General features: G+C 40.6%; 2 protein-coding genes across 2 annotated transcripts; both read left to right on the top strand.

Annotated features, from left to right (window-relative positions):
- The first annotated feature begins 807 nt into the window (after positions 1 to 807).
- med7 (mediator complex subunit 7) lies at positions 808 to 5,011 on the top strand. The gene is made up of 2 exons (XM_074648080.1): positions 808 to 950; positions 3,964 to 5,011. The coding sequence occupies exon 2, from the start codon at positions 3,973 to 3,975 to the stop codon at positions 4,735 to 4,737; it is 765 nt and encodes a 254-aa protein (XP_074504181.1). The 5' UTR covers positions 808 to 950; positions 3,964 to 3,972; the 3' UTR covers positions 4,738 to 5,011.
- Positions 5,012 to 6,545: 1,534 nt separating this feature from the next.
- Positions 6,546 to 22,487, top strand: lonrf4 (LON peptidase N-terminal domain and ring finger 4). Its single transcript, XM_074648081.1, has 12 exons — positions 6,546 to 7,431; positions 10,459 to 10,577; positions 11,126 to 11,248; positions 12,210 to 12,392; positions 12,524 to 12,653; positions 12,886 to 12,961; positions 13,869 to 13,983; positions 14,942 to 15,063; positions 15,206 to 15,364; positions 16,670 to 16,832; positions 16,950 to 17,099; positions 19,021 to 22,487. Exons 1-12 carry the CDS (start codon positions 7,134 to 7,136, stop codon positions 19,168 to 19,170), a joined length of 1,788 nt encoding a protein of 595 aa, XP_074504182.1. The 5' UTR covers positions 6,546 to 7,133; the 3' UTR covers positions 19,171 to 22,487.
- The last annotated feature ends 2,699 nt before the right edge of the window (positions 22,488 to 25,186 follow it).

Below are 25,186 nucleotides of genomic sequence, written 5' to 3' on the forward strand. Positions count from 1 at the left end.
TCAGCCAAATTTAATTTTAGCTGTTTTGACCTATGATTAGTATGTGTGCACATATATCACTTAAATTATTCAATATAATTATACTAAACCTTATAATTTCCAGAATACCGTAATTTTACATGCTGATTCGTTTCCAACTGTCACTCATCTTGTCTGCTATTCGGGCACCGCACTCCTCTCTCTCTCTTTCTCTCCTCCTCTTCCTCCTGCTCTGTACCTGTAGACCGTCAGCGCGCCGCGCACCCTCGCCCCTCCCTGCTTGATGGTATGATTCTCGTATGTCATCACCTAATTGGTCGCACGGACATCATTAACACAACATTCAGTCACAGTCATGCATGGAGTGCCCGTGGCGCGGAGAACTTCGTTCTATCATTCTGCCTTGAATTAATTAAAGAAAAAAAAACGGCTCTCGGACGGGAGCCGGCTCTTATCAACTCAAGGCTGACCCTCATATGAGAACTATTAGGACTTTAAACATGCACTATCTGCAACCATCTTGGACTCTAACCACTGGCGCACTTCACACTTACTTACACTATACATCCTATATACCACTTTATAGACTGCGCACATGTACATATTACATTTATTTATTGCACATACTACATTTATTTATTGACGGACTGCATACACTATGTTCACTCTGTATCTTTTATATCTCTATTATTGTTTTTATAATTTTTGTATACCTTTATACCTCTCCTGTTTTTCACTCTGTTTGCTGATGTTGCTGCTTTGACACCTGAGTTTCCTTCCGGGGATTAATAAAGGTTCATCTTATCTTATCGTTCACTTAAAAGAGCCGGCTCTTTGAACCAGCTCGTTCGTGACTACACATCACTAATGTTAGCAGATAAGCTAGTCATGAGCTAACCGTCCGAGTAGACTCCTCTCTGACATTTCATATCTAAAGTCTACATCCAGTAACTGAGGGAGTCATTTAAGAGGTATGTAGAAGTATTACCGCTGTTCTTTTATTGGCTTATTTTGTTAGTTTGTGGTACCTATATGATAACTACCGCTAGCGTTGGTTAGCAGAAGTACTGCTAGCACAACGCTAGCTACAGAGCTAACTAGTTAGCTCCGGTTTCTCTACACCGCAGCGTCTAGTTGTCGAGTAACGTTACACATACAATAACGTAAATACATGTCTATTACTGACGACTAGCAGGCTAACTTTGTTCTTAGTTAACGTTAGTTAGTTAGATCTTGCTGCTGCTGCGAGTGGAAGCAGATAAATGTTGCCTCGGTTGTCTACAAAAGCAAAGTAATGCATTTAAATAGGCACAATTTTAAGGTAACTTTACTGGTACCTTAACGTTAACAGAGTAACCTAACGTTACATTACTCCAGTTGTGCAATGTAATGATTTTACTCCACAACATTAAAGTTAAATATGTTGTGTTTTTTTGTGTGACAGCTGCAGTCACAGTCGATTTGTTGTATGTTTGCATAAAAAACATATGAGAAGCTCACGAAACAGATCGTATCACTGTACATTATTATTATTATTATTATTATTAATAAATATGTGTGTTTTACCTGTTATGTTTTATCTGCCTCGTTTAGTCTTGTCAAGTATTTGTTTTTAAAGCACTGACCAGAAGTGGCAACTGTGAATCTCATTGTATTTAATACAATGACAATAAAGCTTTCTATTCTATTCTATTCTATCTATTAAAATACTCAGGTGTATATAAAAGTTAGGCAAAACTACTGGACTGGCCACGTCAATAAAAGTTAAGCTTACTTACACATTACTGCTTAAATAATTTACTGAAACTAATTTTATAAGTTTTCAATACTGAAAGTGACCACTCTTTGTAATGAGTGCTTGTACTATTGATACTTGCATATTGCTGTACTAAATGTACTGGGGTGTTACACAACTTGCCTTTAGACATATAGCGTTTTTCTTGACCTAACGTTACATTATTCCAGTTGTGCAATGTAATAATTATACTCCACAACATTAAAGTTAAATATTTTGTGGTTTTTTTTTAAACTCCTTTTATGTTTTTTTGTGACAGATGCAGTCACAATAGATTTTGTAGTAGTAGTGTATAGATTAATATGTTTGCATACAACCGCAATGGTTTTAGCTGCACTTCACTGGTTGCCTGTCAAATTTAGAATTTATTTTATTATCATTAACTTTAAAGCTCTGCATGTTTTGGCAATCAAGCTACATCACTGAGCTCCTTACACCCTATATAATTACAAAGACAGCCTTCTATCACCTGAAGAATATAGCAAGAATTAGAGGACTGATGTCTTAGCAGGATTTGGAAAAACTAGTCCATGCATTTATCTTCAGCCGACTTGACTACTGTAACAGCGTCTTTACTGGTCTTCCTAAAAAATGGATCAGACAGCTGCAGCTGATTCAGAACGCTGCTGCTAGAGTCCTCACTAAGACAAAGACTGTGGATCATATCAGTCCAGTTCTGAGGTCACTTAACTGGCTCCCTGTCTCTCAGATAATTGATTTCAAAATACTGCTGCTGGTTTACAAAGCACTAAATGGTTTAGGGGCCAAAATACATTTCTGAACTTCTGCTATGTTATGAACCATCCAAACCTCTCAGGTCATCTGGATCAGGTCTGCGTGGTGTCCCCTTAGAGTCAGAACTAAACATGCAGAAGAAGCAGCGTTAAGTTTTTATGCACCAAATATTTGGAACAAGCTCCCAGAAAACTGCAGGACCGCTCCAACTCTGAGTTCTTTTAAATCGAAGCTTAACACTTCCCTGTTTGCTGCTACTGCCTTTTATTAAACCAGATAATGATCTTATACTTTACTAGAGCTTTTACTCCTGTGTGTTTTATTCTATTTTAGCTTCTATCCTAGCTTTTATTTTTAGCTTGTTTTTATTTTCTAATCTTTAATGGTTTTATAACTGTTTTAATTATGTCATAATGTTCTTTTGCACTTTGTCGCAATGTTCTTGAATGTTTATGTAAAGCACTTTGAATTGCCCTGTTGCTGAAATGTGCTATACAAATAAGCTGCCTTGCCTTGCATAAGCGGAGTAACCTAACGTTACATTATTCAAGTTGTGCAATGGTTTTACTCCACAACATTAAAGTTAAATATATATATATATTTTTTAATCCTTTATGTTCTTTTGTGACAGCTGCAGTCACAGTAGATTTGTAGTAGTAGTTTGTAGATTAATATGTTTGCATACTAAACCTATGAGAAGCTCAAGAAACAGATCGTATCACTGTAAATTAAAATACTCAGGTGTATATAAAGTAAGGCAAAACTACTGGACTGGCCACGTCAATAAAAGTTAAGCTTACTGACACATTACTGCTTTAATAATTTACTAAAACTAATTTTATAAGTTTTCAATACTGAAAGTGACCACTCTTTGTAATGAGTGCTTGTACTATTGATAATTGCATATTGCTGTTATAAAAGTACTGGGGTGTTACACAACTTGTCTGAACTTGTGTAACATTTGCTTGCCTTTAGACATATAACTTTTTTTCTTGTGCAATTTTGTTAATAGTCTGTTTATTGTCAATACTGTATATACTTCTATTTTTATACTTTCTTCTATTTAAATGGTTCATATTTTTTTACACTTTGTTAAGCTCTTTTTCTACTGTGTTAGCTGATGCATCTGTTTTCTGCACTATCCCCTTTGCTGCTTTACACTGCAAATTTCCCCCCTGCGGGACTAATAAAGGAATATCTTATCTTATCTTTTTGAAAACTTATGATACAGCATGTTTTTATGATAGTATGCTACGTTTTCTGTGGCCTAAAGAATAAGACGACTACTGCTTTCAATTACAATCACTTTGCATGTTGCTGTTTAAATTGTACAGAGGAAACATTTAGAGGTATTTAAACCCACTACTGGTGTACAAAATATAAAATATTTCTTATTTAAGAAGAAGGGAGAACTTGTTCTGGATTGATTTAACATGTTTTTGTTACTGTTTCAGGTGAGCATCATGGGTGAACCCCAGCAGGTTAGTGCCCTGCCTCCTCCACCTATGCAGTACATCAAAGAGTACACAGATGAAAACATCCGCAAGGGTCTGGCTCCTAAGCCACCTCCACCCATCAGAGACACCTACATGATGTTTGGCAACCAGTTCCAGTGTGATGACCTCATCATCCGACCACTGGAGAGCCAAGGCATCGAGAGGCTCCATCCGATGCAGTTTGACCACAAGCGGGAGCTCAAGAAGCTCAACATGTCCATTCTCGTGAACTTTCTGGATCTGCTGGACATCCTCATCAAGAGCCCTGGCAGTATAAAGCGCGAAGAGAAGCTGGAGGACTTGAAGCTTCTGTTTGTTCATTTGCACCACCTGATAAATGAGTACAGGCCACATCAAGCCAGGGAGACATTGAGGGTGATGATGGAGGTGCAGAAGAGACAGAGGCTTGAGACTGCCGAGAGGTTCCAGAAACATCTGGAGAGGGTGGTGGAGATGATCCAGGGGTGCCTCGCCTCCTTACCCGACGACCTGCCACAGATGGAGGGTGCGGATGGTGCTGGTGATGGGACGAGGAATGCGCCTGCAGCAGCTAGTGGTGGTTGTTCCTCTGGGCAGGCCCCCAGGCTGAAAACTGAACCAATGGATGTAGAGGACGCAGGTGCCAGCTGTATGGCAGCAGGTCACCAGGACAAGAGCACCCCTATTTCAAAGAGGCACAAAATGTGGGACAAGGATTCCGCCATGTGCAGTATTATTGATGAAATAGCTTAAGTTTTCATTTTTTAGTAGTCGTGTTTCGTTTTTGTACACCTAAACTGTGTTTTGTTTTTTGTTTTTTGTATGCTGAACTTAAAGTATGCAAATGTCTGCTGTGTTTTCACTTGGCCTGAAATCCTATCTGGAGCTGAAAGCCATTATGTAGGTATTATTAGTAGTTCCTGTGAAGATATTTGACGAATGTAAATATTGCACAGATGAACTGGGGTGCCAACTTTCACTTTTTGTAATAAAACCAATAAATACATTTTCCAATTGCAGAAGGGGTGCATTGGGTCACAGTAGTGTTCATTAAACCTGTTTTTAGGGAAACTGCATCATATCCATGATTCTGTTATGTTCACAAAGCTTTTCAGTGCTGTCACATACTTTGCACACTGTCTAATCTAGCGAGAGTGGTCATGGAAAGGTCAGTATGTATAGTTACATAGTCACGCCTCACTAAAAGCCCTTTCACTTTAGCTTTTTACTGGAAGCACTTATATAACCAGTGTATTGTTGCCTTGTTTGTGTTAGCAGTTTCTTCCAGCAGCACTTGTTTAATGATGAAAACTCTGCCAAGCATACATCTCATTAGAAGGATCCTAATTTCTTTATCACAACACAGAGCCAAATCCTTAAGGGATAAATTTGAATATTGAAATACACCTACTTCTATGACTTCTGTGACAATAGGCAGTTTCACCTAGGTATTAATCCAGTAAACTTGACTGTGTTAGCCAAGTCTAGTCCATGTGTAGCAGAGAGTATACAAATAATTAGGGCTGTCAATCGATTAAATGATTTAATCATGATTTATCGCATGACTTAATTGCAAATTAATCACACATTTTGTATCTGTTCAAAATGTAACTTAAAGGGAAATTTGTCAAGTATTTAATACTCTTATCAAAATGGGAGGGGGCAAATATGCTTAATTTATACAAATGTTTGTATATATTTATTATTGAAAATCAATTAACACAAAACAACGACAAATATTGATTAATATCAGTGTGCTGACTTGACTATGATTTGCTCCAAACTGCATGTGATTATCATAAAGTGGGCATGTCTGTAAAGGGGAGACTCGTGGGTACCCATAGAACCCGTTTTCATTCACATATCTTGAGGTCAGAGGTCAAGGGACCCCTTTGAAACCCCATTTTGAGTGTTATTTAACCTCCTTTGTGACAAGCTAGTATGACATTGGGGACCAATGGATTCCTTAAGTTTTCTAGTTTCATATGATGCCACATGCCAGTATCCTCACTCTAGCTTTAAAACTGAGCGAGTTTGCATTAATGTATTAAAGAAATTAGTGGTGTTAAAAATGAATTTGCGTTGACGCTCTATCACTTTTAACTTTGACAGCCCTAGAAATAATGTTTTAGGGGGTGAATTTAACAAACATCTTCGCTTGGGAAGACTAAATAAGGCAAATTAGTGACTTATGTTTCTTCATGTACATGCTATATAAGCATGGGTTTATGTCAGGACTCTGCCACCCCGCCCCCCCCCCCTGGCTGTTGTTATATGCTCTGCTGCTGGATTGGGATTCCCTACATACACCTCCACAGGGTTAACCTCCACATCCTGCACTCTTTGAGTTAAATTATCATTTATACTCCAGAGTGACTAGACCCACCACGAGATTATCACCTCACGTCCACCATATGTCCATATGTTGTAATTATCCCGAATATAATAAAAAAAAAAAGCCAAGAACTTTTTTGTCGCAGGAATTATGTTATGAAACTCGCCATCCTTTGGTTTCACAACAGGGGCGTGACGCCATCCCCCGTCGTCCAATCGGATTGCGCGCTGCTGAGTCACGTGGTTTTTATTTATGTAATGTAATGGTTGTTACACAGCTTTTTGTGGCTGGAGCTGTGGATACGTCGCGACAAGACAAGGGGTTAAAAGCGGACACGGATTTACTACTAAAAAAAACAAAGAATATTATTAAATGGAGAAATATTCTGGCGTGGTTCGTGTTGCGTTTGGAGGAAAGGCGAGGAAAGCGGTGCGTTAAAGCTGGAGTTTTATTATTCAACCTGCTTTTAAAGGAGAAAGGCGTTATGTGTCCAACACCAAAGACTAAGTTAGGGTTGGAAATGGACAGTGCCAATGAATACATTTTTATCTGCAAAGGGAACTTGGAATTTGGAATTCGGAATTTGGAATTTGGAAGCATATTGTAGCTCATTATTAGCAGTCGCCTAGTTACAGATCAGGTTCCAGCAGATGTGCTCAAATAAGGGAAGCTGTCAGTGTGTTATTTAAATGCTCCATGCAATACTATCACACAGAAAAGCAGCCTCTCCGTCCGCATTGCTTTGACAACATTTTTTTTTTTTTTTTTTACTTGTGGGACATTTTTTTTCCTGGTGACATAACACCATCTAACCATGGAGCTGCTGGAGTGCCCGCTGTGTCTCTTCCTGATGTGCGAGCCGGTCACCATGTCGTGCGGCCACACGTTCTGCCGGAGGTGCGTGACGGGCTACCTGCCGTCCAAATGCCCCTCGTGCAAGGAGAGGTTAAAACAACGCGAGGTGAAGAACATGAAGAACAACGTGCTGCTCATCAGCGTGGTGGAGAAGTGCTGCCCTGATGAGACCAAGACCAAGTGCCATGTACAGGAGAAGCTCAAAACCAACGAGTTCGTGGAAGCTTTACGCATCGCGAACGAGGGGCTGCACTTAGGTAAGGGGCGCGCACATATAACATACATACATAACACCACAGCAGCAGCAGCACAGCAGCAGCCACAATGCACACGTCTGTTCTGTGTAGCTTATATATATAGGTTCAGTGCCGAAGGGGATGCCTGCAGGTCTGCTTGGATGATCAGTTACCTAAGATCAGTTTGGAGTCCCACTTTTACGCACTGCTTGGGCTGGTTGCCCATTGATGGTGACTGATGGTGCATCCCAATCTGCTCCCTAGTCATAATGTGCTGCAGCAGGGAGATACAGGAGGTGTTAATGACAAAAAAAGAGAGGAAACTTGGTGTCTCAAGATGACAATATATCTATCCACTAAGGCTATTGATGACCTGAATGTATAACTGGGTCAGTAAACAAGTCTCCAGATGCTCCTCCCTTTTATAGGAAGAGCTTTTCTCTGTGTGCATATTGAACTATTTTGGAAAAAACAGTAAACACTTTAAAGGAACAGTGTGTAACATTTTGAGGGATATATTAGTAGAAATGAAATATTCATAACTATGTTTTCATTAGTGTAAAATCACCTGAAACTAAGAATCGTTGTGTTTTCGTTCGCTTAGAATGTTCCGTTTATATCTACATAGGGAGCGGGGTCCTCTTCACGGAGTCTGCCGTGTTTCTACAGTAGCCCAGAATGGACAAACGAAACACTGGCTCCAGAGAGAGCCTCTTGCGTTTTTTTGGTTACCCGAAGGCCACCGTAGTTCTCCGACACGCTTGCGAAACTTGCGGTAACGTGACTTTCAGAGTGTAAAACCGTGCTTCTAAAGTAATGTCGTCATGGTAAGGATGGCCTCTGAGTGAGGTGAATGGTGGTTTTCGCACTTGGCGGCATAGGCGTAGTTTGAACTTTAAGGTCAGGGGTTCACAAAAAAAAATCTAGAGGGAATGTAATGTGTACAACACAGAGATGTCTAATGTATTGGGATGCATGTAGCCTACATATTACAACTTCCAAACAGAATGCAACGCAAGCAAGCGTCAATGACAAAAACAGGTTGATCTCATTGTTTTCTATTGGAGTGAACTAACTGGCTGTATCTATACGATACCTCCTCATTTTACTACAAACACCTAAATAAAGGTGACAGTTGGCTCGAGGGAGATCACCTGAAAGTTAACTGAGGCTACTGTTGGCTGTATTGTATGTCATTTTCAGTAAATATCGCAGTATGAAACCTGTTTTCTGTTTAAAAAACACAAACGTCAGTAGATAGCAAGTACTACTCACCCATCTTTTAAGCGGTTACGTCTCAAGTCTGATCTTGACCGCACAGCTGATAGGTACATGGTTTGTTTACATAACGTAACAGAACGTGCATATTTAACGATGTGTGGACAGAGAATGTCTTATAAGCAAATAAAAAGACCACACATCTATCTTCCTATCTTGATGGTTTCTTATTATGTCAATAACGAGACACAACAAGGTTGACATAATTCATCAGTTCAATAAATTACTAATTCTGTGTTATTACAAAAAAAAACATTTTCAGCAAGCTCCCTGAACCAACGCAAACTGCGCCTGTGCTCGGCGGCTCATGTTACCGCAGTCTTAGAAAGGGAGGAGTGAGCGGAGGGGTACTCAGTTGGTTGCAATCTGCAACCACACTGCTAGATGCCGCAAAATCCTACACACTGTACCTTTAAACTAACGTTATGTGCTGCATAAGAAATATGCACTGGAGAAAGTTAACCTGCATTAGTCTGGTCTAACATTTCCCCTCTTTCTATGCCATCACACAGAGTATAGGAAGCAGTAATAGCAGCTGCACAACTCCTGATTTTAGAGTAAGCTTTCTGTACAGATCTGCTGTCAAATCATTGGTTGGAAATGGAGGGAATGGTTAAGAGGATGTGGCGTAATATTTCCACAGGGTTCCTAGAAACACCCCTGCAAAGATCTTCTCTACTACCTTATCTCTATAGTTACTGATCCCCTGCACTGCACCCCTCCTGCATATGCAATTGACCTTATTTCCCTCATGCAGCAGCAGCAGCGAGGATGTAAGAGGGACAACTTCTGCCCTAGATGAGATTATCTAGTCAGTACATGTAGGAGTGTTTGTGCTACAGTGAATCAGCATACTTGTTGAATTAGCATACTTGTTGAATTACATACATGTTTGCCGTCTCTGCCAACCCAATTACTGCTTCCCTCGCTCCAGCACTCAGTTTTTGTGTAATGATACCCGGGCAGATTTGTTTACATCAGCTTTTTTCTCGTCATTGGAGGTTTGAGGTGGTGCCTTGACTTTTTAATTTATCATTTCATAAGCACCGTCTGTAATTAAGGCCTATACACTACACCAATAAACATTTTGATTGGCTTGACTGGAGCAACAGCTTTAGGGTAAGAGTGACTCTTTGAACCTTGAATGCACACGTGTGCATGTTGGTGTCGGAGGTGTATTGAAGTATTTGGTTTACTTGACGCATAAGCGCAGTCAAACATCAACAGGAGTGGGAAGTGATTATGCCCATACAACATTTATGTGGCAGTATGAGCGATACAATACAATTGAGTGTTATTAACTTTGTGGAGTTTGAACTTTTCTGTATACAAATCTAACCTGATGCTTCATCGAAGAGTACATAGGCATACACCAATTGCACTTTTTATCTCCTAATACCTAAACTCACCATTAAACCGGTATTTTGTATCAATCCGATACCTGTACCATTGTTTTATGCTTGTGCAAATGCTAACTACGTTGTTCTAGAAAGCTTATATAAATTGCACTTTTACAATTGTATGACTGACGTGACGGAGAAAGAGCATTTAATGCATCTTGCCGTGCAGCGTTTGGATTTCCCTCATGTTTCGAAACAAGCAGAACCACTTGTTATGCAGGCTGCTCCATGCCTGTCATTATACGTTGAATGTTTGTATGTGGAATGGCGTGTAAATAGAGTCTAAGCATTAAAGCCACAGCTCTTCAAAGAACAGCTCAAATTCTATCTTTTTCTCACTCTCTTCTGTGTATTTTTTTTGCATCCTCAGTCCCAGATGATCAGAGTTTGAAGCTGTACAGAGCTGAAGCTAACTGGGGCCTGATGCGTTTCTCTGACGCTCTGACAGACCTCGACTACCTCTGCTGCCTTCGTCCTAACTGGATTGAGGTGAGAGACATTGACAATGTTGGACAGACACATTGTGACTCGCTTTTACGGTGTCTTTCTTCAACACGAGCGAATCTGTAGAAATGATCCATTAACAATGCCAAATTTAAAGCTGCCACAGTTCACCCCTGTGCTGCAGTCTCTGCTGACCCTACATGCACTCCCCTTGCTTGGTTTTGTAACATGCATGTAATGGCTCACATGTAACCACAAAGAAAAGGTGCCGGCCCGGTTCATTTTATTTTTAGATTTTTATCTTGGCGTGCAAAGCTGACCACTTTAGAGCCACTTGTATTGATGTTATGTCACTTTCAAAGTTATGCAAACAGCTACTTATGTCATAATGTCGTTCATCCAGCAGGTGGCTCACTGTCAGTGCAGGATTGCCAACTGTATATAATCATTTATATTTGTTACATCACTTACAAATGTCATATCACATTTCACTATTTAAGCATTTAGCTGACAGAGACATGCTTTAGACGTGCCACTCACTGACTCACACAGGCAGTGATGTGCTGATGTCACTCACCTTTCCGTTTGTGCAGGGCTTCTTTCGTAAAGGGAATGTACTGCTGGAAATGGGTCAGCAGACGGATGCCCTCATCCAGTTCCACCGTTGCCTAAAACTTCAAGCTGACTTTGTCCCTGCAAAGAGTCAGATAAAGAAGGTTTGTTAATCTCACTGAGTGCTCATCCGAGGGTCATTTAATATTACACAGAGACCCGGATTTGAATATGTGGAATCTAATTTATAAATGGCGAGGGTAGCATTTGTATAGATATTTTATTTTATATTTTTACAACAAATATGAGCACAACGAGAAGCAGACTGACAAGTAACAAGTTTACTTGAAAGATTTTGGCCTTGTAGAGTTAAAACTGCAGTATAAACAGATTGCCCAATAGCATTGCTAACATATCATGAGTCAATGTCATGAGTGTGTGATTGTTCATTATAGGTCACATAATGGTTCATATATTCTGTAGCCAAACTATAATAACTATGGTTATTATAGTTATTATATTTTGCATTCGTTTTTAATTTTGCTTTGCTTAAAAAATAGTGTTTAGTTTTAATTTGTGTGGGGTTTTGGTAGTGTGAATTTATTCTTCTAGTAGTAGTAATATTGGTACTTCTTAACTTCTTAACTAAAAATGTTCAACTTCGACAGTTCATTCAAACAATATATCTTTAGTTTTAGAAATTAGTTTACATGCAATTGTATCCAATGTTTACAACCACACTTAACAAGATAGTTTGGGTGTTTAAAAGTGGGGTTGTACGAGGTACTTATACATAGTCAGTGTATTATCTACAGTAGATGACGGTCGACACGCCCCCAGTTTGGAGAAGCAGACATGAGTTACTGCACGGGAGCAAAGCAATGTATTGCTGTGGACGAGGCCGGCAGCAAAACGGATTTTAGTCATCTAAAAGAAAGGCCCACTTAAAAAAAAATCTATATCAGTTTAGTGTACACTATATCTGGATAATTACCTCATACAACTACACCTCAAAATACCCAAACTATCCCTTTAACTTTTGCTTCCAAATGGCTTTCTATCACTTTTTGATTTTAGTTTACAGTGCTGGGTTATCTTAGTATCTTTTGTGACTTCAAATGGCAGATTCTGGAGGCAGAGGGCATGGCGGTGCCGGACGAGGCGTCCTGCATCTTGCAAGTGGTGTCCGAGTACCTGAAAGGGCCCTGCCCTATTACCAGCCTCAGTGGCTCCCAGGGGCACCCTGAGGGCCTCAGACACCCACGTGGGGATGACGGAGAAGGAAAAGAGAGGAGAGAGGCACACCAGGTAAGCTCTGCTGCACATTGGAGGAGAAGGACATTACGAAGAACGGCTCTTATGTGCACTTTAATGCTTGGTTGTGAGAGGCGTTTGAGTGTAAATATACTGCAAATACTAAGTGATAAAACTGTGTTTAGGGCTCCAAGGTGAAGCATGACACGGGTACTACTGAGTGCTGCCTCAGCCTCTGCCAAGCTGTTTCCTTTCTCCCTGCTGCTGAAGAGGATGAGGAGATGATGATGAGGAAGGAAGACGGCCACTGCAGAGGTACGCACACACCAGTGTACACATGCAGGCACACATTTATTATAAATTGACTGCCATCTTCATCATCATTGTCCTCACCATGAATCATCTTTGTCGCTGGCGCCACAAACAGCGTTACCATAACACCCACCAGATGGTTTGAAATTGCATAATAATTGCTAGTTCTTCCTCAGCGGGGCACACTCACCATAAAGCTTAAAAGGGACGGTCTTGTCTTTTCTCTTTCTCTCAGGTGAAAGTGGTCACAGCAGAGAGAAAACTCTGGGTGTTCTCACTGTGTCAGACTTTGAGTGCCCTCTCTGCATTAGGTCGGTGTCCTGGAGTATTCACTCTCATCAATAATGCATTGCTGTCTGTACCTTGTCTGCTTTAGTGTCACATATCAAGTTCTATTCTCCTCTCTCGCTAGTTAATGTTTAGCACCATAGACTGTATATATAGATGGACGACACGTCTCCACTTCCTCCCTCTGAACAAAAGTGAAGCCTAAATATCCTGGATATGGGGGCAGCCATCTCGAGATTTTGACGTCATTTAGAGCCAGAGTCTGCGCAGTAGTGATCAGGGGACTAAAGCCACGGTAACGAGGTCCCGCCCACACACCTGCCTTAAACCAATCATGAGCCGAGCACGGCTGCCGTTTGTTAGCATGAGCCACCTAGCTGCTACGTTAGCACCACAGTAGCTGTTTGGCCTGAAAGACACAACAACTAACCATAATATCTCTATAACTACATTTATGATCAAATTGACACGTTCTATTACACAGACTCTTGACGGTTATGGAAACTTAAAGTTACTTCTCCTCTCTCGTACAATTCCTGAGCCTCCAGCTGCACAACTACTTCACTCAGAGCTCCTGTCAATCCTGACGTCTCACCCCCTTTTTATAGAATCAAATAACTAATTAAAACCAAATTTATCAGAAAAATGAACACCTAAAATGACAGAAAACCATCTTTGGGAAACATTTATTTGACGTGTACTTTGACTTTTTAGTTTGCTCCATGTCCCATTCGCTAACATGGAGGAGGCGGGATTTATGATCTATACTGCAGCCAGCCACCAGGGGGCGATTGAGATGTTCTGGCTTCACTTTTGGGGAGCTGTCATGTCATCCATCTTTATATACAGTCTATGGACTATGGACAAACAGCATGAATATCCTTCCTCAGCTAGGATGTTTTAACTCGTGTCTGTCTCTGTCCTCTGAAGGTTGTTTTTTGAGCCAGTCACTACTCCCTGTGGTCACACCTTCTGCAAAAACTGCATAGAGAGAAGTCTGGACCACAACCTCCGCTGTCCACTCTGCAAACAGCCACTACAAGAGGTAACCACCTACAGACACTTTCATACTTCTATTTTAAACTTAATGGGAAAAAAGTTTGCTAGATCCTGTTTTCAGCACATGAACATCTCCACTTTAAAAACTGCTTTATTATTTTATTGCCTCTGCATTGTGGCAATAACACCAAATTTAGCTCAGGCGGGGTGAGATGTAACAGCAGCTCTGTGACAGTGTGGGAAAAATGATTTGCTACTAATTATACACCTCATCTGCTAACAAATTCACATAAAGGTACAGGACAAGAGAACTTCCTGGTTCCTCATCCCTATGTTTGGCTTGTGATAAATGATCACATCTATGATTAATAATACTGTCGTAAAAACTGTGCGTGTGTATTTATCTACTCGCATACACAGCTGAGACCCCATTCACATAAGATACTAAAATAATAAATCTATATTTTGTATCCACAAATGCATTGCAGGACTTTCTTGCACCAAAATGTAATGCTTCGTTGCAATACAGTGAATTGTTTTACTGTAGCATATATTATGTATAATTGCTTATAAGCAGGCTTAGGGAGTAACGCAATACATGGAACAGCATTCTGTAAAAAGGATACAAAAATGGGAACTGCATTCCGTTACAGTTACAGAAAAAAAAATCAGATTGCTGATACATTTAGTAAAAATTGATTTGTTGCAGGATTTCAACTTTAAAATCCATTTTAGAGAAAGGAGAAGATAGAAGCTACAATGCATGCGCACACATTAGAACACAACACAAGTCTTACACAAAGCTGACAGGCTGCACCGCAGCAGCAACACTGTCTGTGTCTCGTGCAAGCCGCAAGAGTTCAGCGAGGTAGCTGCCACGCACAGGTAGAGGTGGGCGGTGTGGCCCACGTTAGTAGACCAAATGCTTTTACTAGGTGGAAATTACTTTGTATGCAGCATGATGTTACTATTATGACTGATTGCTCTCACTTTTCTCTTCCCAGTACTTGAAAAACAGGAAGTACAACCCCACAGTTCAGCTTCAGGACATCATGAGCCGTCTCTTTTCCTCACAGTTAGCTGAGAGGAAACAGGTCCATGATGCTGAGATGGCCGAACTGTCCAAGTAGGCACCCACCTCACACAATCTGCACTTGTGATTCATTCTAGCAACTTTAGTCGCGCCTTGTCCTCAATCCTCTCCCTTATTTCTTGTTATCTTTTTCTCCCTTCCTCCATCTTTTTCTCTTCTGTCTCTGCCGTTGTAGTCTCACTAAGGACATCCCTATATTTGTTTGCACGGTAGCCTACCCCGGAGTGCCCTGCCCCCTGCACATCTTCGAGCCTCGATATCGGCTGATGATGCGTCGCTGCATGGAGACCGGCACCAAGAAGTTTGGCATGTGCAGCTATGAGCATGGGAAAGGGTATGCAATTTACTTATTTTGTTTCAATTATCCAAAGCAATCTATTTAATTAAGAAGTGAGTAGATAATAATGTGCTAATGTAAGCAGCATCAACATATAGCCAGTTTTGAAGTGAGGTAAAGGCCCTCTACATTTATTTTGACCAGACTGTCTGTGCATGGAGAGACTGTGTTTGACATTTACCTAACTGTGAAGCTCACAGCAGGCTAGGTGGAGCCTGATGGGATTATCAGCAGTGCTCGCTCAAGCAGGCAGCACAATGGGCAAAGTTTAAATCAGTCATAAGTGACCCTGAGTGGGTGGGAAATAGCAGCATGGTCACCAATCTGGTGTTAGATTTGCTGGACATTTTCATCCTCCACCAACACATATGTGTTCCTAGTTCCTCTCTACATATTGTATATTGTCATGGTATTGCATTTACCGGCGTGATTATTGATGAATATCCAATTATCTAAAGGAGTGAGTTACTATGGTTACAGGCATCGGTGTCGCCTTGTCATTTTGTCACGGCTTAACCCCGAACGTTTAGAGTGTAGTCCTGAAAATAATTTCAAATGTAAGCCAATGTGAAGCTTTAATGTGAGATAGGCTACTCCTCTTAACTAACTCTGCGTCTGTGAGTGAGTCTGATGATCAGCCCTGAGTGACACAAGTTACAGGAGAAATGGCAGAGTGTACATATTTTTATATCACAATTCATAATTAATCTGGAAAGTAAACAACACTTTTTGAGGTACACATTTCTTTTTTTTTACTTAACTCTCTCTGCTCAGGTAGACATTACTCCACAATATCTTTACATAGCAAATAATTGTTTGCTGCTATATTAATGCTCTGAATGTCCATGATACCTGTACAATATGGCGCTGTCACGGAAGCGTAGCACCCACCTACACTGTTAGCTCTATCAGCACTGTTGCTGTTGTTTTCACTGCACTGTTGGCTGCGCTGTTGGCTCCGTTAGCTACGAGCCGCCGGCTCACCCGGCGCCATGTTGAGAGCCATGTGGAGGTAAATACAAATGCTCCCAATCTCTCTTTTAACCATTTTCAAAATCTGTGAATGGAAGGTAGTAGCCCTATTTAGCTCTCAATGTGTGGTGAAGGAGAGTTTGATGAGGTATCCCTGTCTTTGATCAATCAGGGTTTTTAAACTGTTTAAAATGTCTGAAATTATTTTTATATGAGATTTTTGCATCTAATAAGACCCAAAATGTATTTACTTGTATTCTTTCATATTGCACATTAAGAAATAAATGAAGATGTGTGCATTTTTGATGGTTTTTGTCTCATGTGCCTCAGGTTTGCAGACTACGGCTGCATGTTAGAGATCCTCAGTCTGGAGCTGCTGCCTGATGGACGGTCCTTTGTGGATGCGGTGGGTAACAGCAGATTCAAGGTGCTTAAGAGAGCTCAGCGAGACGGCTACCACACCGCTGATATAGAGTACCTGGAGGACCTCAAGGTCAGGGTCGCAGAGATCACCAACTACAGCAACACTTAGAGAAGATACACACTGGAAATATTACAACCTCTTCTCTCTCTTGACTTTTTTCTTGTCTATGCGTCCTCTCTCTTCTAGGTTGATGGTAGCGAGTTGGAGCTTTTGGAGCATCTCCATGACAGCGTGTACCAGCAGGCTCAGGACTGGTACCAGCGCCTTGGCACCCGCATTCGCGAGCAGATCAACAAACAGTATGGCACTATGCCAGATAAGGAAGAAAACATTCAGGTTTGGGCCTTAGCACAAGTGTGGTTCTTACTGTGGCTCTAATTCTCTGCACTGCTCTCATACGGCGGTTACAGCTGATAACGCCGTCCCAACTGACGGCGCCGTTGCAGAAGCGTAGCGCCCACCCTTTGGTTCCCCCCCGGGTTAACACGGTGAGCTCTGTCAGCAGAGTTTGCCGTTGTTTTCACTGTCAGCTCTGTTAGCACCGTTAGCTTCAAGCTGCCGGCTCACCCGTCGCCATGTTGCAAGCCGTGCGGAGGCAATCCACATACAGTAGTTTCCACCGTCATCAAACACATGTAGTGGCTAATTAGTATGTCCACTTACTCCAAATAATGTATACTAAATATTACTGCAAACCAAAGCCATTAATTATTTATTTTTTTTATTTTACTCTGTTTTATATATGCTCCATTCATCTATTAATTTCAGGATGGAATGAAAAATTATTTCCAACGAGCTGAGTAAGTCTTCACAGAAAAAATAACAATTGCTTTTGTTTTTCTCAAAGTTCAGTTATTGTTTTTTGCTAATGCAGTGCCGAGTTTTACAATCAAACTGTACTTGGAGCTCCATTACTGCACAGTGGTAACATTAACTTTGACAACAATAAAAACAGACATTATGTTCATGGGGATAATAGTTTCAGTTGAATGAATAGAAAACATTAGGTAGTTGGAAGGCGAGAAATACACAATGTAGAAACCCAAAACATTACAGTATACGTGAAAAGATGGAGATGTGGAAAACTTGTATTTCAGGTCAATCTTCACTGAGATGAAATAATAAAATAACTTGATGAGCCCCAGTTGGCCGTACTTAAACATATTCACTCAGCTTCACATAGTAATTCCCACATCACATAGAATTGCATATAATCACGCCACCAGGGAGGAGGCAAAACAATGTGTGTATTATAACCCTTAGTCCAGACTATTTACCATGGAATGATGTCTGGAACATCTTCATCTCATCTTAGCCTCTGGACATCCAGAGCCTCCTCACATAAAGCAAGCCAAGTGTGAAGGCCTCTCAATAAACCAAACCATGACAACACACAAACCATACATGTCTTCATATCTAAGCCCGGGCCACACAGGCCGCTTGAGCAGTGCGTGTCAGCTACCTCACTAAACTCCTGCGTGCCTCACGCATGTGGTGTCCACACTGGCAGCGTTTCTGCTGCTGGGCTGCTGCTGCCAGCCCTTTCTTTCTACATAGAGTTTACATAATAATAATGGCCATTTCATTATAAATGTCATTTATATTTATCTTAGACAGAAAAAGGTTAGAAAGTGTGTGCTCATTTGTAAATAATAATAATAATAATAATAATCCACAATTAAAAGCCGGCACTCACTGCAAGTCACGGCATTTTTTCACAACACTGTTGAGCACATATTTCAGAATAAAAGCCTTGTGTTAACAAATGAAGGAATTCTGTCCACAGAAAAAATGCTACAGGGCTTTTATTTTGAAACATAAATAGGAAAAATTTAGTTAAAGATTTAGTTAAAAATTTACTTTTTTCATGTCCGTGACATATTCTACAGATATAGACATTGAAACTGTATTAATGTTGCTGATATGATGTCAATGTACTGTCAAAAGATCATTTTCACTGACTGTTGTTGCTGTGAAACGTGCGGGGCACGCAGAAAAAATAGGTTAGACCTCGAATCTCTAGAAGAGACACAGCTGATACGCAGCCGAGCCGCAGCCGAGCAGCACTGCTCACATGGGCTGTGTGGCTGCTCTAACCTGTTAACATGAGCGCCGAAATAAAAAGCATTTTCTACTACAGTGGGGAAGCAATAATGTCAAATGATTGATACTAAAAAGGTTAATAGGCTGGTGAGGTACTTAATGCATGTTCATGATAAACATGATTCTATTCTAATTCTTTGTTACTGTCCTCTAGGCCTTGTCCAACGGTCCGGCTTGGTGCTGGTGGCTGCTGTCTGTCCTCCAGCTGGATCCTGCCTATCAAACCACTGTCCTGTCCCTGACCTCACTCAAAGACCGCTTGGGACACCTCCGCCTCATCCTGGAGTACTTCTCTCAGAGCTAGACCCCACAGTCCAGTGGTATTGTGAACACAATTTAGCAGAGAGTCAATGAAAACCAATGAATGCATCCACACCACAGAGTTTGGGGTTGGGTCTACTACTCTGAATCTTAAAGTCACAGCTTGAGGCCAAATCATCAGGTCAATAGCAGAAAGGAATTGATTTTATTACAAAACAGTGCAGTTGTACAGAGTTGTTTTTTTTGCTGTTTGAGTTTGCATGTGTTATCTTTCTTACACTGTTTTTTTCCCCGGGAATTCAAGAGTTCAGAGTAGTTTCGGAATACACTAACATACGTTTACTTACTGCAACAACAAGAACTACAGGGATGACCAAAGATGCTTCTTATTTAGGTCCATCAAAAGTGGTAAAGTACTATTTGTTGAGCAACTTAATCATTTCAAATAATAAACACTAGGTGTCACTGTTTTTCCTCTTAGTTTGGAGTGGGGATAAACATTAATAGCACACATCATTTGTAGAGTTTTTTTCAGGACTAGGCACATCAGAGGATTAGAGTTATTTGGATATTGCTTACATTTTTATCTTCTATCATCTATTGGCCTTTGCAGCCATTGACTATGGCTCATTTTATACTATTGAATAATCTTAAAAGTTCCCTATTTAGTATTAGATATTGCAATAATAATTTATAGTTTCACATCGAATGGCAGCAACTCCTTTTTTTAGTGAATGAAAACAGCTGCTGTGGCTGCTGGATGCTGGATGCTGTTTGTCATCATCTGGTGGGAAGAATCTTCTGTGAATTTGTGACAATGAGAAGACGGGGGGTCAGTGAATGGGAGGCGTACCCGCTTTGTTTTACAGTGTGAACCTGTGTGATTATTTATGGTGATGGATGCAGCACTGTGTGTATGTGTGTCAGCTGTAAATAAGAAGTTGTTTTTCTTGCCATCTTCATTAGCTGATTATTATATATGTTTTAAATTTCATACGGTGATGTGGTGTCGGCACTGATAACAGCTACTGTACTTGAAGTGCAGTGGTTATGAATGAAGCATCAGGCCAGGACACAGTGTTTAACATCTCTTGATAATAATTTAGCTGGGGTCTGACTAGGGCTGAGTCCTCCCTGTGGTGCCTCCGTGTAGGCCACGTCACCCACATCCGGCCACCGCTGCTTCTCCCTGTCTGTCTGGCCCCTTTACCACCAGTCATGGTGCCTTTGAGTGCCTGGGCCAACTCACCAGGAGACCTGCAAGTCTTAGAGTTCCTACACCACATATATGACGGACTGTGTGATTTTTTCTTTTTTTGCCATCGATTTCTATTGATATAGTGCTACATTCCATGGAATGTTGAATCTGCCACGTTACGTATAGTTAATTAACTAACAAATACAGGCTTATCTGGGTGAAGCTTAAGAGCTGTTTTTTACTTTAATAAATGTGCCATAGATATTTCTGTTATGTGTTTTAAAGGAATAGTTGAGCTAGATAGTCACTGTGTTTATGTTCGTCTACATCACGGACTCTGAAGTTAGTCTTCATGCCTTTTGTATGGTGGACATTGAACTGTCATCTTTATTACATGGCCAACATATCACCTATGTCAGAATTAGTCCAGCAAACACACTCATTGATGCAGTTTGTGTGATACGGAAGAGCAGCCCTGCTAGTGTGATATTGTAGATATAGTTTAGAATTAAAGGGGGAATCATGAGACTTGATACGCACAAAAAATGTCACACTTAAGGGGGAGCCGATGGATATACTGGTGGATACTGGGGCAGAGTTTTTTTTTTAACTCAGAACCTCAGTTAATATGCTGATGTTTCTGAAGCCATCCAGTATTGAAAGTCCAGTGTGTAGGATTTAGTGGCATCTAGTAGTGAGGTTGCAGATTGCAACCAACTGAATACCCCTTTGCTCACCTCTCCCTTTCCAAGCACGTCAGAGAACTGCGCTGGCCTTCAGAGGCCTGTGCTACGAAGCAGGATTTGGGGTTAGCGAGATAACTTCAGGGTTAACCCCGGGTTTTCCATCCTACAACGGTGGTTTACTTCTTACTGGGGTAGATCGCTGAACACCTAACCTGAAAACACAAAGATTCTTAGTTTCAGGTGATTATACACTAATGATAGTTATGAATATTATATTCCATTTCAGCTAATAGATCCTCCCTAAATCCTACACACTGGTCCTTTAATGTGCCAGTTATCACAACGTGTCTCTAAAGCTAGTATTGTTGATTTCACTGATGTATGATAAAGGTCAGATTCTTGCTGCTACCAGTCATGATTAAAGCTCACTCACAAATAAAAAGGGATTGAGATTCTTATAGAATTTTTTTTGAACGAACAGCCTCATGAGCCTTCGTGGTAAATGCATGTCTACGAGCCCACAGCCACTGAGGTGAATTCCACTCCCCTGTTAGCCATCTTATCGGAGAAGAAAATATTTTTGCACAGTGAAATAATTTTGTGTGTTTTGTTTTCTGATGCTCGGCTGCAGTTTGTTTTCTCTCTCTATCAAATCATTTGTGTGCGTCTCTTTTAATACTTATAGATGCCGCCTTTTATTGAATACAATGTTGATGTCTGTCGATCACAGTTTACTCTGTTTGAAACAGAACTTAATCTCTGCACCAGGGTGCGATTTTACTTCATGGTAAAATGTTAAATACATTAGAAAAATTAATGATTGTACCCCACATATTTTGATCCAACTACTAGCCAATTTAATGTTTAATTTTCCATATCATCTTTTAATGGGTTCAACAAATGTATTGCAGCACAGTCATGACTTTTCATCTCACTTAGACTGCAGCTCTTTGCCCCTACGCACCCTGGCAGATGTCCATTAGCTTTAGTTTCAGTATAATTGGGCTATCAGAAAATGTCCTCCAACGCAGTTAACACAATTTGCACCAAATCCACATTTGTCTCTAACGCAGAAGCATAATAAGTGACCCGTTCTTGGCAGCGATTCCCCCGTGAGAACGAGTCTAACACTTGTGTGCTTGGGGAAAGGCTGTGAAAAGCACCATGGTGGCGTGTTCTTGCTATGTGCTGCAGCTCGCAGCAAAATGTTGGTTGATGTGGTCAGTGGTCTGCGGGCAGTATGAACGAGAGACACGCATTCTCATTCTCTACACTCTGTGCTCAAAGACCTCGATGTTTAGCAACAAGTACATTTAAACCCACTGAAACTAAAGCAATTTCTGTCGGATTCATTTGTATTCAGTCCTCCACCTCCAAGCCAAGAGCGGTAAATTATCTTGATCTTATTATTGTTTATTTGCTTGCCCCCTGGATGACTTTTTAAATGTTATAATAAATAAAGCTTTTCAAAGCAAATTCTGCATTATCTTCATTTAATGGGCCTGTTTAGTGTCTAGAGTGATTTGAATGTCATACCGACCAATTTTTTTCAGTCATTAAGGTGGCATTACAAGCCAAATGGAAGTGGCGGGGATCTATTGCAATTCACAGCATGACAGAAATTGGTAAAAAGGGAGGAGGGAGGGGGGGGGGGATATGGAAGTGAATCGTGCCTCACATGCTGACAGCAAGACACTTTGGCATTGAAACAGTTATAATTACTGAGAGAACTGTGAAGTGCTGCAGCTGCAGCAGAGTGAAAGAAGCCGTGGGTTTACTCTGGTGGTTAGAAATGAAAATTAGAATAGATAGAATGGGTTTTTCCTATGAATGTCCAATCGGATGCTTATATTTAACACTGAATGTATTGTGTAAAAGTTACATACTTTTTAGAGCTGTCAAAGTTAACGCATTAATAATGTTTTAACGCCACTAATTTCTTAAACGCATTTTTAAGTTTGTAGAGGGCTCAGTTCTAAAGCTAGAGTGGAGATACTAGTATCATATGAAACTAAAACCTAGTTGGCACCAACCATGTCATACTAGCTTGTCACGAAGGAGGCTAAATAACGCTCCAGATTTATGCTAAATTTTGGCGAGGAAAAACTGGCATGGCCATTTTCAAAGGGGTCCCTTGACCTCTGACCTCAAGAAATATCAATGAAAACTCTGAGATAAACAGAGTGAAAACTGTATACTTTTAGATAAAACAGATGTTGACAAACTGCATCATTTGCAGTTGAAAAAAGGTAATAAATCGCAAATTATCTTATCGCAATATGATCATATCGTGATTTAAGTATCGTGATAATATCGTATCATGGGGCCTCTGGTGATTCCCAGCCCTAGTTAAGATGAAGACGTTGAAGATGTCATTTGCCAAAAGGGTCCCTTGACCTCTGACCTCAAGATATGTGAATGAAAATGGGTTTTATGGGTACCCACAAGTCTCCCCTTTACAGACATGCCCACTTTATGATAATCACATGCAGTTTGGGGCAAGTCATAGTCAAGTCAGCACACTGACACACTGACAGCTGTTGTTGCCTGTTGGGTTTGAGTTTGCCATGTTATGATTTGAGCATATTTTTTATGCTAAATGACAATATTTGTGTTGTTAACTGATTTCCAATCATAAATATATACATACATTTGCTTAAAGCAAGCATATTTTCCCACTCCCATGTTGATAAGAGTATTAAATACTTGACTAATCTCCCTTTAAGGTACATTTTGAACAGATAAAAATGTGCAATTAACTATTTTAATTGATTGACAGCCCTAATATTTTTGAATCATGATCTTTATGTTCCATCAGGGTCCACATATGTGAAATATTATCTTTCTGATGTATGTTAGTTTAAAATATTGAAACAGTTACTACTGTTTTATCCAATCCAAATGTAATCTGAGAGCAAGTCGCTGCAAAGTGTCATCCTCACTACAACACAATCCAAAAATGTGAGCAAACTTTTCTATACAGGAAAACAACACGATGCTATGAACAAACCTTCCACCAGGGGGCAGTCTGTAGCTGTGGAAGGATAGCACAGTGTTGTACAGATGGAGTCATACTTTATAAACAAGGAGAAATCTCATAAGAGTATGGCTTTTTACATTTCATAAAGGACTCAAAATGATCATGTTAGTGTCACAAATAGGGTCAAAAGTGAGATCTTTGGCTGGCGGCGGGGAGGAACCAATCATATGAAACAAGCTGGAAGGAAGTAGTTATTTCCCATGAAAAGGACAGAAATTAGTGAAAGTGAAAGACGGATGTGCAAGTGTAGGTGTGCACGCCACGAACAGCACTCCTCTAAAGCATGAGAAGAAAAAAACTGCCTAGCAGAAGTGAGGCACGTTTCCTGCCAGCATCCTCTGCATAGGAAGCAGGCAGATGAAAAGAGGTTTCAGTGGCTTCAGCAGGGTTCTGTAATGCAGCTCAGCGTCTACATCAAAGCCCATTACATTTGAAGAATGCCACAGCTTTTCTGTACTAAATTGATCCATCGGCTTGCGCTGACTCCCCGCGTGTGTATGACTGAGTAAGGATGACAGGCGTTTTGTAGGAGTTATCGCAAAGGGGGAACCGGCTGTGGCTGTGTGTGTGTGCGTGTGTGTGTGTTTGGATGTGTGCGTGTTCTTGTATTTCTGCTGTTAAGAAGACCAAATTCCCTCACAGGGATTGAAAGATGAAGAACATCATGTGCAGAAAGGATATTTTGGCTAGAGCTCGAATTTAGGATTAAAGTTGGGATTAATGTTAGGTGAGGGTCAAGGTGAGACATGCAACAGAGAGAACATTTTAACGCCTCTAATTTCTTTGACGCATTAATCGATCTTTTGGAGTTTGTAGCGGGCTCAGTTTTAAAGTTAGAGTGAAGATGATGGGATCATATGAAACTAGAAAACCTAAGGAATCCATTAGTACCAACCATGTCATGCTAGCTTGTAGCAGGTTAAATAACACTCCAAACTTGTGCTAAATTTTGACGAGGAAAAACTGGCATGGCCATTTTCAAAGGGGTCCCTTGACCTCTGACCTCAAGATATGTGAATGAAAATGGGTTCTATGGGTACCCACGAGTCTCCCCTTTACAGACATGCCCACTTTATGATAATCACATGCAGTTTGGGGCAAGTCATAGTCAAGTCAGCACACTGACACACTGACA

The sequence above is a fragment of the Sebastes fasciatus genome, chromosome 10, assembly GCF_043250625.1.
Source record: "Sebastes fasciatus isolate fSebFas1 chromosome 10, fSebFas1.pri, whole genome shotgun sequence".
Classification (NCBI taxonomy): domain Eukaryota; kingdom Metazoa; phylum Chordata; class Actinopteri; order Perciformes; family Sebastidae; genus Sebastes; species Sebastes fasciatus.

Coding starts and splice junctions, on each gene's coding strand:
- med7 (XM_074648080.1), top strand. CDS start 3,973: ATGGGTGAACCCCAGCAGGTTAGTGCCCTGCCTCCTCCACCTATGCAG.
- lonrf4 (XM_074648081.1), top strand. CDS start 7,134: ATGGAGCTGCTGGAGTGCCCGCTGTGTCTCTTCCTGATGTGCGAGCCG. Junction 15,365..16,669: donor AGCTATGAGCATGGGAAAGG/GTATGCAATTTA, acceptor CATGTGCCTCAG/GTTTGCAGACTACGGCTGCA. Junction 17,100..19,020: donor ATAAGGAAGAAAACATTCAG/GTTTGGGCCTTA, acceptor ACTGTCCTCTAG/GCCTTGTCCAACGGTCCGGC.